This window comes from Mytilus trossulus, chromosome 1 (assembly GCF_036588685.1).
Source record: "Mytilus trossulus isolate FHL-02 chromosome 1, PNRI_Mtr1.1.1.hap1, whole genome shotgun sequence".
Taxonomy (NCBI): domain Eukaryota; kingdom Metazoa; phylum Mollusca; class Bivalvia; order Mytilida; family Mytilidae; genus Mytilus; species Mytilus trossulus.
This window is the reverse complement of record NC_086373.1, coordinates 42,159,081-42,176,096: the sequence shown is the minus strand read 5'-3', so window position 1 is coordinate 42,176,096 and position 17,016 is coordinate 42,159,081. Positions and strand designations below refer to the sequence as shown.

At 31.8% G+C, this 17,016-nt stretch overlaps 1 protein-coding gene across 1 annotated transcript; it reads right to left on the bottom strand.

Moving 5' to 3' along the window:
* Positions 1 to 3,369: 3,369 nt before the first annotated feature.
* LOC134724830 (ADP-ribosylarginine hydrolase Tri1-like) lies at positions 3,370 to 10,626 on the bottom strand. The gene is made up of 8 exons (XM_063588118.1): positions 10,490 to 10,626; positions 9,176 to 9,292; positions 8,564 to 8,713; positions 7,832 to 7,975; positions 6,762 to 6,916; positions 6,087 to 6,393; positions 5,445 to 5,575; positions 3,370 to 3,528 (listed from the first exon to the last, which is right to left on the bottom strand). Exons 1-8 carry the CDS (start codon positions 10,523 to 10,525, stop codon positions 3,477 to 3,479), a joined length of 1,092 nt encoding a protein of 363 aa, XP_063444188.1. The 5' UTR covers positions 10,526 to 10,626; the 3' UTR covers positions 3,370 to 3,476.
* Between the last annotated feature and the right edge of the window lie 6,390 nt (positions 10,627 to 17,016).

Sequence of the window (17,016 nt, the reverse complement as noted above, 5' to 3'; positions counted from 1 at the left end):
TTTTTTATTATATCCGTTCATCAAAGCAGATAGTGTAAAAACAAATGTTATTAATTATTTTCATCTTGCATATTAATTCATAAAACTCATACATTTAGGAACTTTATGACAAATGAGAAGCAAAGTTATTTTATGGACCAATAAAAGTCGATACAAGCTTTCATTCAAGATCAATCACACACGAAAAGAAGTGTCAATTAATTTTTATGTTATCCATTCCTTATAATCATATACTTTAATTTATATCCCTCATGCAAAACTCGGATACCTTGCCGACTTTTGCTATACTTTATGTGCTTTTTGGTTTATAAGCTGTTTATTTTTTGTGGTCGAAATTCACATCTGATTCAGAAAAAAATGGTACCGTTGATTTTATCCTTAACCTTTATGGTTATAAGAGATACATATAAATATAAAATTATGCTTTCTAAGGGGAATTGCACCTTTTCAAATAAAATATGGTAACAATTGAAAAATAAAACATGCAAGGTTTTGAGTTATCTAAGACGATTATCAAAGAATATCTCTAACCTTTTTTTTTTTTTATATTAAAGTGTACACTAAGCACCCACACCTATTGATGTAAGAAAGTCATGAATGATACAACTTTGTACTTTTTTCACTTTCGATCATTTATATCTGGGCGTCACTGGGGAGTCTTGTGTGAACGAGGCGCGTTTTTGGCGTATTGAATTTTAAACCTGATGCTTTTTGTTATCCGTTAATCATTTGTTTCTTTGTCTAATATGGTCTCCTATTCATTTGTATTGTAGTCCTGTAATATTATGTTGTCATTTCAATGTTATATTTACCCTTGCCATTTAAGTGTGAGGTTTGGCATGCCATAAAACCAGGTTCGACCCACCATTTTTATTCGCCTTTAAAAATATCCTGTACCAAGTCAGGAAGATGGCCATTGTTATATTATTGTTCGTTTCTGTGTGTGTTGCATTTTAACGTTGTGTCGTTTGTTTTCTCTTATTTTTGAGATATTACGATAAGACGTGGCACGGTACTTGTCTATCTCTAATTCATGTATTTATTTTTGATGTTATATTTGTTATTCTCGTGGTATTTTGTCTGATGCTTCGTCCATTTCTGTCTGTGTTGCGTTTCGGTGTTGAGTTGTAGATCCCCTCTTATAATTAATGCGTTTCCCTCGGTTTTAGTTTGTTACCCAGATTTTGTTTTTTGTCCATGGATTTATGAGTTTTGAACAACGGTATACTACTATTGCCTTTATAAAGTTAAAAGATTTTGTAATTCTAAATACGGACGCACTTATTCATTATAACCGGACCTTAGATACATTTTTCTATTCATTTTAGTTTCCTTTGGCCTTTTTTCACATATTATTATTCGAGCGTCGCCTGTGAGTATTTCCAAGGCGTTACGCAAATTTGTAAGCCTTACTTGCCATATAGCTTTCCTTGTAATTATACCTCTTTAGTTTAAAATGTTTGGGTTTAAGCGATTCTCATGAAGGTATTCCTAGAAACTATCTTCGAACGCACAACATTTATAAGATATAAGACGCGCGTTTCGTCTTCAAAAGACTCATCAGTGACGCTCGAATCCAAAGAAGATAAAAAGGCCAAATAAAGTATGAAGCTGAAGAGCATTGAGGACCAAAATTCCTAAAAGTTTTGCCAAATACAGCTAAGGTAATATATGCCTGAGTTAGGAAAGCCTTAATATTTAAAAAAAAAAAAAAAAATTTTGTAAACAGTTAATTTATAAATATTTATAAAAATTATCCCTCATAATATTTTTAAATTCAAGACATTGAAAATCAATATAAAATTATCATTTAGGGAAAAAAGATCGTTTTTCTCCTTTTTTAGATACAAAAATCCCTCCACTGTTTATCGATCACTTTGCAGCGCATGCCTGTGTGAGGATGTTTTGAAGTTTACAATTCAATGATTACAATTGATTTCTTTTATTATTGCTTTACAGTTTTGGTCAACTTTTTTTAATTTCTACATTTTTTATGAAATGAAAATATTTGCACATTTAATTAAGTAAAAGGCTTTGATGAGGAATCAGAGTTGGTACTTCCTTGTCCGTGGAATTTTGGTATGGTAGTTTATTTAAATCTGGATTGTTTGGCAAATAATGAATATTTGAAACTGTCTTTATTGCATTGACGTTGTCTGTATGGTGTAGGATTGGTTGATTTTGTTAGAAATTGGCGTTCAAAAAGTATGTTATGCGATGGTATGGTATGGCAATAATATGGTGTATAACTTTATTGAACATCTCGATTATAGGTTTTAAACTGCATTTTTGTAACATGTTGCAGTTCTGATGGTGTTTTGATATCTTTTGCAGGCATATCTGCAGTTGTATTTAAAATGCCCTATACCATGTCCACAAAATGGCTATTGTTATCTTATAATTAGTTTCTGTGTGTGTTGCATTTTAGTGTTCCTGTTGTGTCTGTGTTACCCTCTTATATTTGATATGTTTCCCTCAGTTTTAGTTTGTAACCCGAATTTGTTGTATTCTCAAACGATGTATGAATATTGAACAGCGGTATACTAGTGTTGCCTTTATTTTGCATTTGTTCCAATTATGCAAGTTGTTGATTTGTTCTTGTTTTTGTTTTCTTAATCCATCAAATGACCCCGTTAAACCTAGTTTCTAGAAACATACGAAACAGCAAACTGCAATTTGAAACATTACTCTTTTTTCTAAGTAAGAGAACAAACTTGATCCTTCTAATTTTTAGTACATTTAGTTATCAGGATGCGCTGAAAAATCAACAAGCCCTTCATTTGTTATATCAAACAAGTTAGACGTACACACAAAGACAAACTACAACGAACAACATATATAACCTGCTGGCTTGCTGCAAGCATATCATGTGGTGATAAAACCTACTTTACGACCACACAAACCTTCCCAATTGTCTATATAGACCATGTGTCGCACACGTTTTTTGTTTTAGTTTTTTGTTTATTATTTTGACATCTATCAGTCGAACATCAGAACAGAAACAAGCATGTTATTACTCCAATTACAATTAATGGAGCTTGAATAGACACTTAGCTGGTTTGGACATATTTGTTCGAAGTGTTAAACAATGAAACTATGAACTGTTTGAATAATCATTATATTTGCACAGAGAACACATAAGTAGCAAGACAGGGTCAGAACACCACCACCCCACCAAATCTTGTTATCAATGTATATTATATAAAAAAAAATGAATTGCAATTCATCTTCAATCAGATTAAGATAATATGTCGACACACACGTACATGTAGTCTACGTTGTCTTTCTTTCTCTCTCTCCATATAGTTCATGAGTACTATTTGTCATTTGACACATGACTCTTTTTTCTATATGCTGACTAGTTTAGACGCACGCATTACTGGCTAATTCTAGTCAAATTATGACTGATTTTAGAAATAATTATATTTTAACGTTATTTGTTCTTGGTCTGTCAACTCTTGTCATGATGTTTATAATCATGTGTCTTTCGGTTGGTTACTCCATTCCCATTTCATCATTTCAAAATATCTAAATTTAAAAGAGAATAAAAACAAAGATTTAATATCTGAAACAAAAACATGATTAAAAAGATTAAGATGAATTAAAGAATTACAGAACAAATAGATATTGCAGTTTGCATGCAATATATTGACTAAGTGTTGTGACATTATGCCTCGTTCGTACGTTTTGAGCATTGTTCATTAAAACCATGATTTATTCATAACATATACCTATATTTTATGTCTTTTTAATTAAAAAAGTATAATTTCAGATTTTACATTTTTATAAAATACATTTATTCCAAAACAAGACTAAACATATCAAAAGTACAGTTAAAGAATGATTACGAATGTCTCATGACAAACATCACAAACAAACAAACTAAATGAGGACTAACGGTGCTCTTTTGGTATGGCAGCAGTCAAACTTGTCGAGGCAGTAAAAGACAGCTAATTTTTTTCAATTGAATTGTTTCATTTATTATTTTTCATGTCGAGGACTTTAATAGCTGACTATACTTTATAGATTTTTCTCATAGTTGAAGGCCATACGTCTGTCTATAGTTATTTCCATCCGCGTCATGAACCTTGTTGGAGTAGTTGTCTCATTAGCAATCATACAACATCTTCTTATCTATATATATATATATATATATACAACTCGTCTAAACATCAACCCAACAATGTTAGATCTGTAAATTTGCTTTCGCAAATTTTTGGTTCTTCCCTCGCCGGGATTCGAAACCCATGCTACTGTGATATCGTGACACCAAATCGCCTGCACTGCAGCCGTCCCGCTAGACCACACGACCACCTGGGCTCTCAAAAAAAGAGCTTTCGGTGGCCATATGTTACCTTTCCACGTCAGTTTTAATCTATATATATATAAGTACGTCTGAGTCAGTGACAACCCTACAACAGATGTATCCATCTATATACACGAGTCTAAATTGAAAACTACGTTCAAACCTATGACTGCGTTGGATAAAAACCGCAATTTTTATACGTGTGCATGTCAAACAAATTTCGTTGTAGAAGGGTCTAAAAACAGCACAAACTACATTTTCCAAAAGACCAAAAGAGTGAAAAAGTATATTTAAACAAAACGCATTTGACTAACAAGTCGAACAACTGATGTTCTTTAACCCTGCTGACTGCCATTGGCGATTGCCAAATAAAATTGATCACAAGATGTAACAAAATGGATCTTAATATAAATTTAATACGTCACAGAAATAAAATTTGTTAACTTGTGGACAGAATGTTGTGCCACAAACATTCGGTGTCAATATTTCTTTAGTACACCATATCCGGATTTCGACAATAAATGTCTCTTCAGTGATGTTAGGGATCGAAACGGTATTTGGAAGGCCATATAAAAAATACCCTCATTTTTAGAGAAAGTACCCTCATTTTTAGATTAACTCTTGAATTTTAAGAGTCAATATATAGGATGAACGGATCATATAAACCGGAGGGAAAATATGATACATGCCCAAACAAAAAATATAAACGAGTCTAAATTGAAAACTACGTTCAAACCTATGACTGCGTTGGATAAAAACCGCAATTTTTATACGTGTGCATGTCAAACAAATTTCGTTGTAGAAGGGTCTAAAAACAGCACAAACAACATTTTCCAAAAGACCAAAAGAGTGAAAAAGTATATTTAAATATATATATATATACAACTCGTCTAAACATCAACCCAACAATGTTAGATCTGTAAATTTGCTTTCGCAAATTTTGGTTCTTCCCTCGCCGGGATTCGAACCCATGCTACTGTGATATCGTGACACCAAATCGCCTGCACTGCAGCCGTCCCGCTAGACTACACGACCACCTGGGCTCTCAAAAACAGAGCTTTCGGTGGGCATGTTTTACCTTTCCACGTCAGTTTTAATCTAGCGGCGTATATATATATACAGGAGTATTTACACATACTTTTTTATTTCATTATCTAACCAGTCTTTATGTAACAGTTTCGTCAGCCATGACTCTGGTAAAGCAGGCATACCTAGTTTACATCCCAGTAAAGCACCCCCTACACAGGCATTTGAGTCTGCGTCACCACCCTATAGTGTAATGATATAAGAAGTAAAAACGTTGAAACATGTAGCTGTACCCAATGACATAGAAATGTATTATCATTGCGTTTATAACTTATTTTTCAGGCAATACCAAGTTACAGGTTATACAGTTTATACTGGGTAAAATACATTTAAAGTCGGTTTTAGACAGTATAAATGTTCTGTCATTCATTCGTTTGTCTTATTTGAGTTTACAAATATTGATCTATATATTGGGTGACTTTTTCCAGAGGTAAATTTGAGTTATCTCTACTCAAAGAATTTCTGAATAGTTTACCATTTTGTTTATTGGAACATCCTGTCCTGTTGTTTGTGTTGTTCTCCACTACCTATTTTATAGATTGAACGCTATGTAAGCGTATGGGTATACGCGTATGGAATCTAAAGATAAATCTTGAATCTGTTCTTATGTAACTTTTACATTATATAGTTCAAGGTAATATCTTACCAGATCTATACGGTCTTTGACTGAATTTAATATACAAAACGTGTTTACCTGCAGCATAACTTTAGTAATAGCTTTCCTGAAATTGTCTTGCTTCAAAGCCCAAAATCCAGTGCCCATTGATTTGTATGTGTAGCCAATTTTTAAATGTTCGTCTAATTTCAAATTTTTAATCCTTTTACATTTCATATAAAACATGAGTTCTTTCTTTTCTTCGTCCGTTTCTAAGCAAGCTGATGCATATTCGTAGGCTTCGCTTATTATGTCGTTGACTCTAAAACGGCCACTCCGGTCCGTATGCTTTCCCTGTAGCATAGATGCTATGGCAACGGATACAGCCACTGTTGAAGCCTGACACCTGAAAATTATTAAATTATTTATAATTGTCTTATACACTATAATATCATTTAGTATCAGTGATCTCTTTTTTGTTATATGTGTAATTTGAAAGACTGATTTTGCTTGTTCATATGTTTACAAGTCAGGAATATAGCAGTTGTTATCAAATAGATCGTTTCTATCCGTGTTGGTGTTTGTTTTTGTTGCACTTTGGTGTTCATGTCGTTCCCTTTTCCTCTCAAAATTGATGTGTTTCCCTCGGTCTTGGTTTGTAACCCGGATTAAATCTCATAATCGATTTATGACTTATGAACACTAGAATACTACTCTTGCCTTTATTTATGTCTGTTTGTTTGTTTGTTGCAAGCTTAATAAAGTCTGTCTTACCTTGGATCATAATGTGTTGTCTTGGCAATATCTCTAGCGTTCTTAGCAACGTCATCTAAACTCCAGTACATGTGAACACCAAGAATAGAAGTTCTCATTACAGCACCATTAGGAGCAACTTTTCTCCCATTGCGCTCCCAAACTAAACGAGCTCTCTAAAATATACATAGATATATTTTGCATTGCCTGTTAACAAAATCTTACATTTTTGTATGAGCCTGTTTTGCTGGTTTGAGCTCCACTGTGGGGGTATACAATGTTTATTTTTTAATCTGATGTGCATTTTTGCATGAACATTGCAATGCTTCAAGGTTTTTTTTGTGGTTTGGATGAAATTACAATCAGACTTTCAAAACAAATGTCACCTACAGTCAAATGTATCGTTTAAAGTGTATGCAAATCATTAAGATGTTGTTTAAACCATATCATGGAAAACATGTGTATGTTAAAAAATATGTGTACAAAAACTTTTACTAGTATTTATATTCAATTTAATACCCAAAAAAACTTATTGAAATTTATATTTTTCACCCCGAACAAACGTATCAAGTTTGAAGTAAAAAAAAATTAGTGAGAAAAAAAATACATTCAAATGTATAAATTAGACTTTGAAAAAAAGATACCTTTAAGTATTCGCCATTACTTTCCCCGAAACACAAAAATTCAAAGACCATGATTGCTAAGACAATTCTATAAATGTAAAATGATAACTATTTTTAACTCTATGAAAAGATTTTAGAGAATCAAGCAATCGACTTAGATTGATCATTTTGCTGTACCAAATCAGGAATACGACAGCTGGTTTCCATTTGTTTGATGTGTTTCAGCTTTTGATTTTGCAATCTGAATAAGGACTTTCCATTTTGATTTTTTTCTCCAAGTTGGGTATTTTTGATATTTTTACTTTTAGAAATTGAAATAGGAAAAGTCCATAGGTATCCTTTCAAATAAATCGAAACACTTTTGGAAGTTTTTTGTGCATTAACCAATGAATGAAAATTGTTTATTTTATCAATAATGCATATTGAAGTTAATTTATCATTCCCCATTAAGCATAAGTTGTATGTTACCTCATGTGGGTCTTTAAGGTATTCATAATTTGACGTCACTTTTGCTGTAGTAGTACCTAAGCCTAATCCAGCATGGTCTCCTAACTCCTTGTACCCATGCTTTATCCATTCTGTAAGTTTTGTAGCGAAGTCAACGGAATTCACCTGAAATTTGTTAACTCCATTATTTTAATCGAATTCAGTACGTGAACTGCATGATTAAAAAGAATGAGTGAATGGTCACACATTAGAGTTTATTATTACTTGAATAGAAGGTTATATAACAAATTTTATGAAATGATGATAAGATGTATAACGTATAAACGAATATTTACAGCGAACTGCAAGTTAAATTGAAAAAAGTACATATAACGTAACAAGATCAAATAAACGGCTAAATTAACCAACGGGGAAATGTTTCTGAAAGATGAAAACTTTGATGTTTTCGTTGTAATTACTTCCCTTATGCATTGTTTAGATATTTCACTTGTCAGTCAAGTTTCGCTATAGGTACCAGGCTTATAGTTTTGGAACCTCTGACGTCTGTAGTGCCCGAACACTCTGACAATCAACTGTAGAAATGTATTTTCTAAATGAAAAAAACCCATCATGCAGTGTTTTTTTTTTACCACAATTGAAATATCAGTATAAAAACAGCAACAGCGTATACTTAAAATAACAATTTCCACATGTACAGGTTTTAAGTCTATATTTTTTCCAATGCCAATGCTACCATTTAGCGTATTATCTTACCTTCCCATCACAGTCAACTAAAGATCTCATAATTAGTATCATCTGGTCGCTGTCGTCTGTCCAATCGCCTTCTTTCCAGCTCAATCTATGTGCATCTTTGCAGAGGTCTTTATGTTTGTATTCAAGAACTTTAGCAACAGGTCCATAATGCTGAAAATGATTGTCATAAATAAGAATTGTAATTGTTTTCGCTACGTTATCATGTATTTTGACAAAATCAAAAGAACGGCTGTCATTATAGGAGCAGGAACTGCAGATTCGTAGGGAGCATCTGATTTTTTTCAGAGTTTTATGACTGATGTTTGCTTGTTATGGAGACCATATAATTGATATTCATGTCAACGCCGAACTGCTGACTTCTGAGCTGGTGATACCCTCGGAGACGAAACGTCAACCAGCAGTGGTATCGACATAGTGATGTCAATAGTTATCAAAGGTACTTGGATTATAATTTAATACGCCAGACGCTTGTTTCGTCTTCATAAAACTGATCAGTCGAAATGTACAAATTGATATTTTTGTTTAATGATATTGTTTATATGTTTACATATTCCGTATTATATTCAAGTATTATCAGTAAGGTAACCATTCGAATTATATTTTAACCAATACCTCCTTTGCCTCTTGCTTTGAAAGGAATTCCGAGAGAAGTCCTATTGCATCTCCAATACACTGTCCATATATAGTAGCCAATATTCTGTTTATTGTGTCTGTTGATGTTTGTTCGTGCTAAATTTATAACAAGATATTTATACATAAATGTCAAAACTAGTTTCTGTAACATAAAAAAGATAAATAACAACGGGGTCAAGTCAAAATGCAAAAAAAAAAAACCCAACAAAAAACAACGGAAAGTCCGTAATCAAATGACAAAATAAAATGCTCAAACATCAAACATGGATGAAAAAAGTTATATTGACTTGGTACAGGCATTTACTGAGTTCCGATCTTAAAAAGAATGTGATACAGGGTTTGAAATCACTGTTAAACATTGCAAAACAAGTTTGATTTATTGTCTTAAACATGAGTGAATATTAAAGAAGAGCTTTTATGTTTTCTATTTTTTTTGTATTTAAGTATCATAAGAAATTGTGTTAATAAGAATATAAGATAATAATAAGAAAACTTTATTTTGATTAGGCATAAGAACAAATAAGCAACACAAGTTCTAAGGAGCTTTTCGCCGAATATAAAAACATATAAATATCATAAAACAGTGCATTTTGACATATATAAAACAACCTGTAATACAAAGTTTAAATCTCACATACATAGCATGCAATAAAAATAAGCAACAAGTTTTGTTTTGAAAAGCAAACATTATAGATTTTGTGACAAAAATCTTTAAGCTTTCTGAAGCCATGTACGTTTGTGTACTTGACAATTTCCCCAGTTCCAAAATTCAATCATGAAATATTTGCATTTTTCTAAAACAAGAGCTATAAAATTATGTGTTATACAAAATTGTATGTAATACATTTATACTTCAATAATACTAAACATTTCCTGTTGTAGTTGATTTAATTGGTTTTAGTCGTTTTCAACGTTTTGAAATTTGAAAATAGTTATTCATATCAGATGCAAATAAAAAAGTATATCATCGATGCTCAGATCTCGTAAATACATTCTGAATATAGCACATAAACAACCACCTGCTCACCCGAGGAAATCACGTAAACTCTAGACAGGGCGAAACTTGAATAGTTGACAGGGTTATAATATCGTTTCCTTCTATGTTTGGATCAACCGTTTTGTACAAAAACACACTAAATATTGTTACCGAAATGAAAGTACCATTTGTTATCTTACTATGTGTTCTGATGTTGGAACTCACCTTGTTGAAGTTTATTATTGTGGAATGTTTTTAAATGTAGTATTAAATATTTTAAACATGTCGCCATTCCCTTAAAATTACACAGTACTTACATGTGTAGCTACAGGCTGGTCGTCACAGGAAGCCATTCATAATCATCTAATTTTATAGAATAAACTGTTGATTACAAATTTACTGTTTTTCTCACAAATCAATATACACTGTATTACACATATTATTGCGAATACATGCCTAACATGCCTAAGGGAAACAATCCAAGGAAAATATTGACCTTGCCACAGAATATTATATATACTGGTGAAAAATACTTACTAAATTCTAGATCATCTGTTTATGTTCATTAGTTAAAATAGATGGATGAAACTTCTTGCTTGATTATATTTATCAATGTATTTGAAAATCAATGCTGAATACTAAATGTCTGGCATACAATAAAGTTCCGAACAAAATTTAAAAAGTTAAATAAAAAAAAATTAAGATTAACTACAAAAATATGTGTATTTGGGGCACACGCCAACATAAACCCATGTTCATTCAATAAAATTCAAACATCAGTAACCAATATTATAACCAAATGGACAAATGTTTTTCTACTTTCCATAATAAGGAAAAATACAAACATGTGCTATAAAATAATTAGGATAAGGAAGAAGTACGAATAGATCCAGGACGACTGATTTTTTTCCTTTTTGATATTAACAGTTTTAAACACTTTTTTTTTTTTATCTTTCTCATCTATTTTTCTTTCATCAATTTGTTATGAAAAAATGCAAAAGTGCAAGACCGATGATGTGTTTATGTATTCTAAATGAGTATGCCATAAAACATACACCGTCTGAAATAGTAAAATCACAAAAAAAGCTAATTCCGAGGAAAATTCAAAACGGAATGTCACAAATCAAATGGCAAAATCAAGACATTTTTGCATGAAAAAATTTATGTATTGACTTGAATATTTCTGACCCCTTAATATTTCGAAATGTAGATACCCTTTTTATTGTTAACACCAACTCCCAAAGTTTTTGGTTATTTCATGGCGACCAGTTGCAAGTGGAAGGAAACTCGAAGTGTCCAGAGAAATGCATCGACTTTCTACAAAAATACCTGTCAACCATGGTAAACATGGTAAATTAAGACCGAAACCTAATACAGCTTGCATCGAGCGAGTTCGAACTCACAACATTGGTGTTTACAGGATAGTGGTCTTTTACATGAAAGATGTAAAATCAAAACCTCTGGATTAGTCATAAGCATCGTCTAAAGACAATTATAGTAAAGCTGTTCATGTGATTACTGGCGACCTTGGCATTGTTACCAGTGAACAACTAAGAGAGTTGGAAGCCCAGGTACCAAAATATAAAATTTCCCAGCCCATCAACTGGAGAGAGAACTTCAGGTAACTGAAGGACGCAGATGAGAATCATGCTTAGAAAACAAGTAAACCAGACGAACCAGATCTGTACACCTAGTTTGAATGGATAAGCGTTATCCTATCATGCATTCAAAAACTTCAAATAGTTGGATCATCTAGATATTCGACTAAATATTTTTCTTAGTGTTAACTATTATTCTTTCTACATCAAAAGATGGCTTCAAAAAAACTGTGATGAGATATAATCAGTGATGTCAGTCAGATGTGGATTCTAAAAAAAATATAAAGATCTACTGCTAAATCTTAGATCACAATCTCTGCAATTTTGCAGCAAAATTAAGACCTTTGATTTTTCTATTCTTTATAATACTATTTCCCATGCTATATTGAAAGGTTGATGTCTGATGCAAATACAAAATTTAAATTCTGATTCTGAGTTCATTCACCATCTCATTTTACTCTATCTTAACCTCTTTGTATGTGTCATGTATTTCCCGCTGTTCATTTACTAAGAACAAATATACTGAACTCCGAGGGGAAAATTCAATCGGAAAGTCCCTAATCATATGGCAAAAGCAAATGGTAAAACACATCAATCAACTGTAATATTCCTGACTTGGTACAGGCATTTTCAAATGTAGAAAATGGTGGATTGAACCTAGTTTTATAGCGTTAAACTTCTCACTTATACGACAGTTTCATCCAATTCCGTTATATTTACAACGATGCGTGAACAAAACATAATAAATAAAATAGTCAAAATATGGGCACAGCAGTCATTACTGTGTTACAATCTTAAAACAAACAATTTTACAAAAAAAGCACAAAAGCATATATCAAATTAAAAACACATTCAATGCTTTAATTGCGTGTTTGAAGTCAGAAAATTTATACGTCACACAGAAAGAAATTATAGGAAATTCTCTGTTATTTTTTCTTCTTTTTTTTCGCAGATAAGCAAATATATTATATACTATATAATATATTAATGATATGTATCTCAAAGTTAAAAAAAAAGATTTTCAAGTCTAAGTAACTTAGTTCTAGGTCTAAATTCTATCACACCTTAGGAAACCCTGTTTGAATTAAATTCCAAAAGAAAGACATTTATTGACATTGTTATTCTTTTTTGTCTTACACATCGATGTCAACATTCATCTGAATATAATGTCTTATGATAGTGTGTTTGTTTGAAAAAGCAATGGGGAGTTCAGCTGTGCATTTGACTGGATTAATTATTCTCTTTAAGTCAGGGAAATGTTTGACATTAACTAAAAGAATAAGGTAAGGTTACAGCAGTAAAAATATTTATCAAAATAAAGTTACTCTTTGAAAAATAATAGTATGGCATAGAGGGCCTATTTCACAAAGACTGAGTTCTGTAAATTGATAAATTGTGTTTCTCTATTTTTTTATATGTCTTTAGTATCAAAAATATATTTAGTAAAATTATTATATTTAATAAAAATTACATTAGATGTATGTTTCATTACAATACGTTATTCTGATTGTCTAACTCGCAATCCCGTGATACTTCCTTAATCAATTGCATTACACAATGCAACTTATCATTCATGATGACACCAGGTGCCATAATAAGGTGCACAGGTAAATGAAATAAAAACTTGATAAAAGGCGTGTTTTCATGATCCTAGGTAAAAAATGTAATTATAAGTATTGAATGCTTTTTTTTTTTTTTTTTTTTAACTTTATAGGGTTGTAAAAGCGTTGGCCGTGCGCACAATTTTAGTATGAAGCGCTTCCGCGCTTCATACAAAATGTACTTCGGTCAACGCTTTTACACCCCAATAAATTTACAAAAAGAGCATTCAATTCTTAAATATCCACATGTAAAAAACAGCATATGGTGCTTGATATAATAATAGCTTGTTCATGCAAAGTGTCAACAAAGGGACGTAACTCGTAAATTACTATCGGCCCCGCTTCGTCAGAAATATCGACACATCGAAGTGGCCCATTTGCGTATTACAGTGTATTTAGTGGCACAAATTTGACAAGGACCAGTTTTTAAAAATCCTTATCACATATATTAAATTCAGCATAGGTTCCCAAGAAGTTAAGAAAGATATTTGCACTGATGTGTTGAAAAAACTTGACAGAGTGACGACCTTTGGTTTGAAGGCTTCGTTTACTAATTCAGTACGTTTATTAAAAACAATTTTATATGAGAACTTCTAAAAAGTATACACAATTTGCATTTGTAACGTACAGCATGCTTTGATTTCATTTGATAGGACTTTTGGAAGAAACAGAGTCATTTCAGTTGAATGAAAAATGACACAAAAAAAATGACCAAATATGGTAGTCACATGACTTTCATTGTTGCTTTAATAAATAGGGTCAGACCGGGGTCAGTTTTCTGACTGTACAATGTTTAGGGTCCAGCTGAAACCCATCTTCATGCGTTGGATTTTCTTGCTGTATTGAAGACCCATTGGTGACCTCGTGGTGTTTTTTTGTTGACCTTTTGTCGGGTTGTTGACTCTTTGACACATTACCCGTTTCCATTTTCTATTTGATTCATTATACAATTATAATTGTTAATTGTAAGATGTATTTTTTGGCATTTTTACTTAATACACGTGCAATCTAGATTGTGACACATTTGAAACGTTATCTCCTATATGGAGATATTCCGAATGCATTATATGTTGCAATAATTGCTTTTTGTTATCTCGGTGTCATTTTGAGAATAGTTCGCGATCGGCGGCAGGTTAATGCAAACGCAAACTTGAGTGACTTGCAACGTCAGCAGAGAAAGAAGGCTGCAATGCGAATGCGCTATAACATGATTACCCTAGGATGTATCATTATCGTTACAGCAGTTTCAGTTTTACCCAGGACTCTCTATGGTCTTTATGCCAACATTACGGACACTCTCAATGAGGACATCATTAAAGCCTTAAACAATTTCCTTTTGCTCAATCCTTTGGTAGACCCCTTCATATATATTTTAAGTATCGAAGATGCGCGCTGTCAATTAAAATGCAGATGTCGAAAAACGAACCGAACCGCACTTATAACAACAACGAATCAACAAACAAGTGGTACTGTATCTGGTAGCTTGTCCTAAGTACAGAAAATATCATTGAAGTACATATTTGATCTCAAAACTAAAGGAACATTGTATCAAGATTTATTGGAATGATATCACGGAACCAAAGGAGGACAACACACATTAAGTGATATTTCAAAATGATTTGATTTTCTTTTAATAACGAAATTAGTGAAATTATTGATAACTGTGCGGTAGGTATTACAATTAACTTCTAATAACGATAAAATTTAAGTTATTATATGGACAGAAACAAGTAAACTAAATATGGAAAACTAATTGTCTTGAATATCTGACATTAACAACATATGTTTATGAACCGATTCTGTATTTTTTTCGCCATTTGGTTTGCATAAAGTTGTATGTATGTAAATGTCTATATTATATTATTGTTATATTTTGAATTATTCAGAGGACATCAGGGGAGACTAGTATTTTACTAACTGATTTTACCCTCTTTAAATAGAGTATTTATTATTATTATTATATTATGTTATAATTGTAATACTAATATAATTAAAAAAAATATCTGTTATATTTGTTATTTAAACACCACCAATAAGAACCCTACAAAAACAGGCTACCAGGTGCCTTATTTATACTTAAATAAAAAAGAAATGAAAAAAAATGGCAGACAGCAACGATAACCTATGTATTATGTGCTTTATTTCCTGTCTGTCTAGACTCTACAATTTACATTCGTTATTGTATTGTTACATCTGTTAATGTATTGTTACAATCTGTTAATGTATTGTTACATCTGTTAATGTATTGTCACATTTGTTAATGTGTTAGAGACAGTTGTATTTTTGATATTCAAAGCGTGAGGCTCGCCGAGCTTTTTAAATAATTAGAATTTTAGTGTCAGATACTATAAAAAATACTATAAAAATAGATTATGTAGGTCTCAGACCAATATGTATCTGGTAAAAAATGTTAGCTAACACAAAAAATGAGAAACATTTGAAAATATCCTCCTTTATTAGGTATACATGTATGCATACAACTGTCAACCAGTTATTAATAAGGGATTGGGGATTTTGGGGTGGATAATGAGAACCCATCAGAATATTTATAAAGACTTTACCTTGATTTAATTAAAAAGAACTCTTTAGATAAAAAAAAAATACATGTTTGTATTGTTATTTTACTATTTTGTGTTATTTAAATTGTTGGCATTGAATGAATCATTTTACTAGGAGGCTACAGTTATTGCTAGTTAAAGTAGATAATGTTGAATTTACTCATTTCATATTGGGATGATTGATATCTGGGCCCAGTTTCACGAAGCTGTCTTAGGACTAAGACATATCTTAGGATGGTCTTAAGACATATCTTAGTCCTAAGTGGGTTTCACAAAGTGGTCTTAAATAAGAACATATCTTAATGTTGGTCATAAAGTTAGGACAACGCGAGAGGTGTCTTATGATGGTCTTAGGATAGTCATACATTCATTTATATAAACTACACTATTTTTTTACATTAATTTTGAAAAAAAATACCTTATTTATCATCTAATTATTTATTCTCCTGTTCCTGCTTATAGCGTTATCTTTTTAGATAGACGGATTATCATGATTTGTCAACAATGAAAATTCGATGTATTGATATCAAGATTGCACGATTTTATCCCTTAACCTTTTATAACCAATAAAGTCGAAATTGAATTCAACTCACTTGTACCCAAACAATGTCATCATTTTATATTCTGTTTTCTTAATTTTGAATTAAAAATTTCATATTTATATTGATGTATTGTTTAAAGATAATTTATATATAAATTACTTTTTTTTATATTTATTTTGCAAATTATGTCATTGAATTAGTTAATACATTAAGAATAATTTACGGTAAGACATACTACATTTACATGATTTTTTTCCGTAAATTATATTTATATTTGAAAATTTAAAGAACTTGAGACATATGCAGGATTAGGATGTCTTAGCTAAGATCATCCTAAGACAGCTTCGAGACGAGGTCTGAGATATGTCGTAGGATAGTCCTAAGAGGATCATAAGACATGTCCTAAGATATATCTTATGACATGTCTTACGATAGCTTCGTGAAACCGGCCCCTGACCTCTTAATTGTCAGATTGTGCACTGGATAATATTTTGATATAATAAAAAAACCAGATTTGTTAGTTTGTCCATTTTGGTTGCCAAGGA

What these genes read in the sequence shown, in the direction of transcription:
- LOC134724830 (XM_063588118.1), bottom strand. Translation starts at nt 10,525, where the DNA reads ATGGCTTCCTGTGACGACCAGCCTGTAGCTACACAT. An exon ending in CAAAGCAAGAGGCAAAGGAG is followed by an intron (nt 8,714 to 9,175) that starts GTATTGGTTAAA and finishes AATCATTTTCAG; the next exon opens with CATTATGGACCTGTTGCTAA. An exon ending in TTAGATAATGAAATAAAAAA is followed by an intron (nt 3,529 to 5,444) that starts GTATGTGTAAAT and finishes TTTTAAATTTAG; the next exon opens with ATATTTTGAAATGATGAAAT.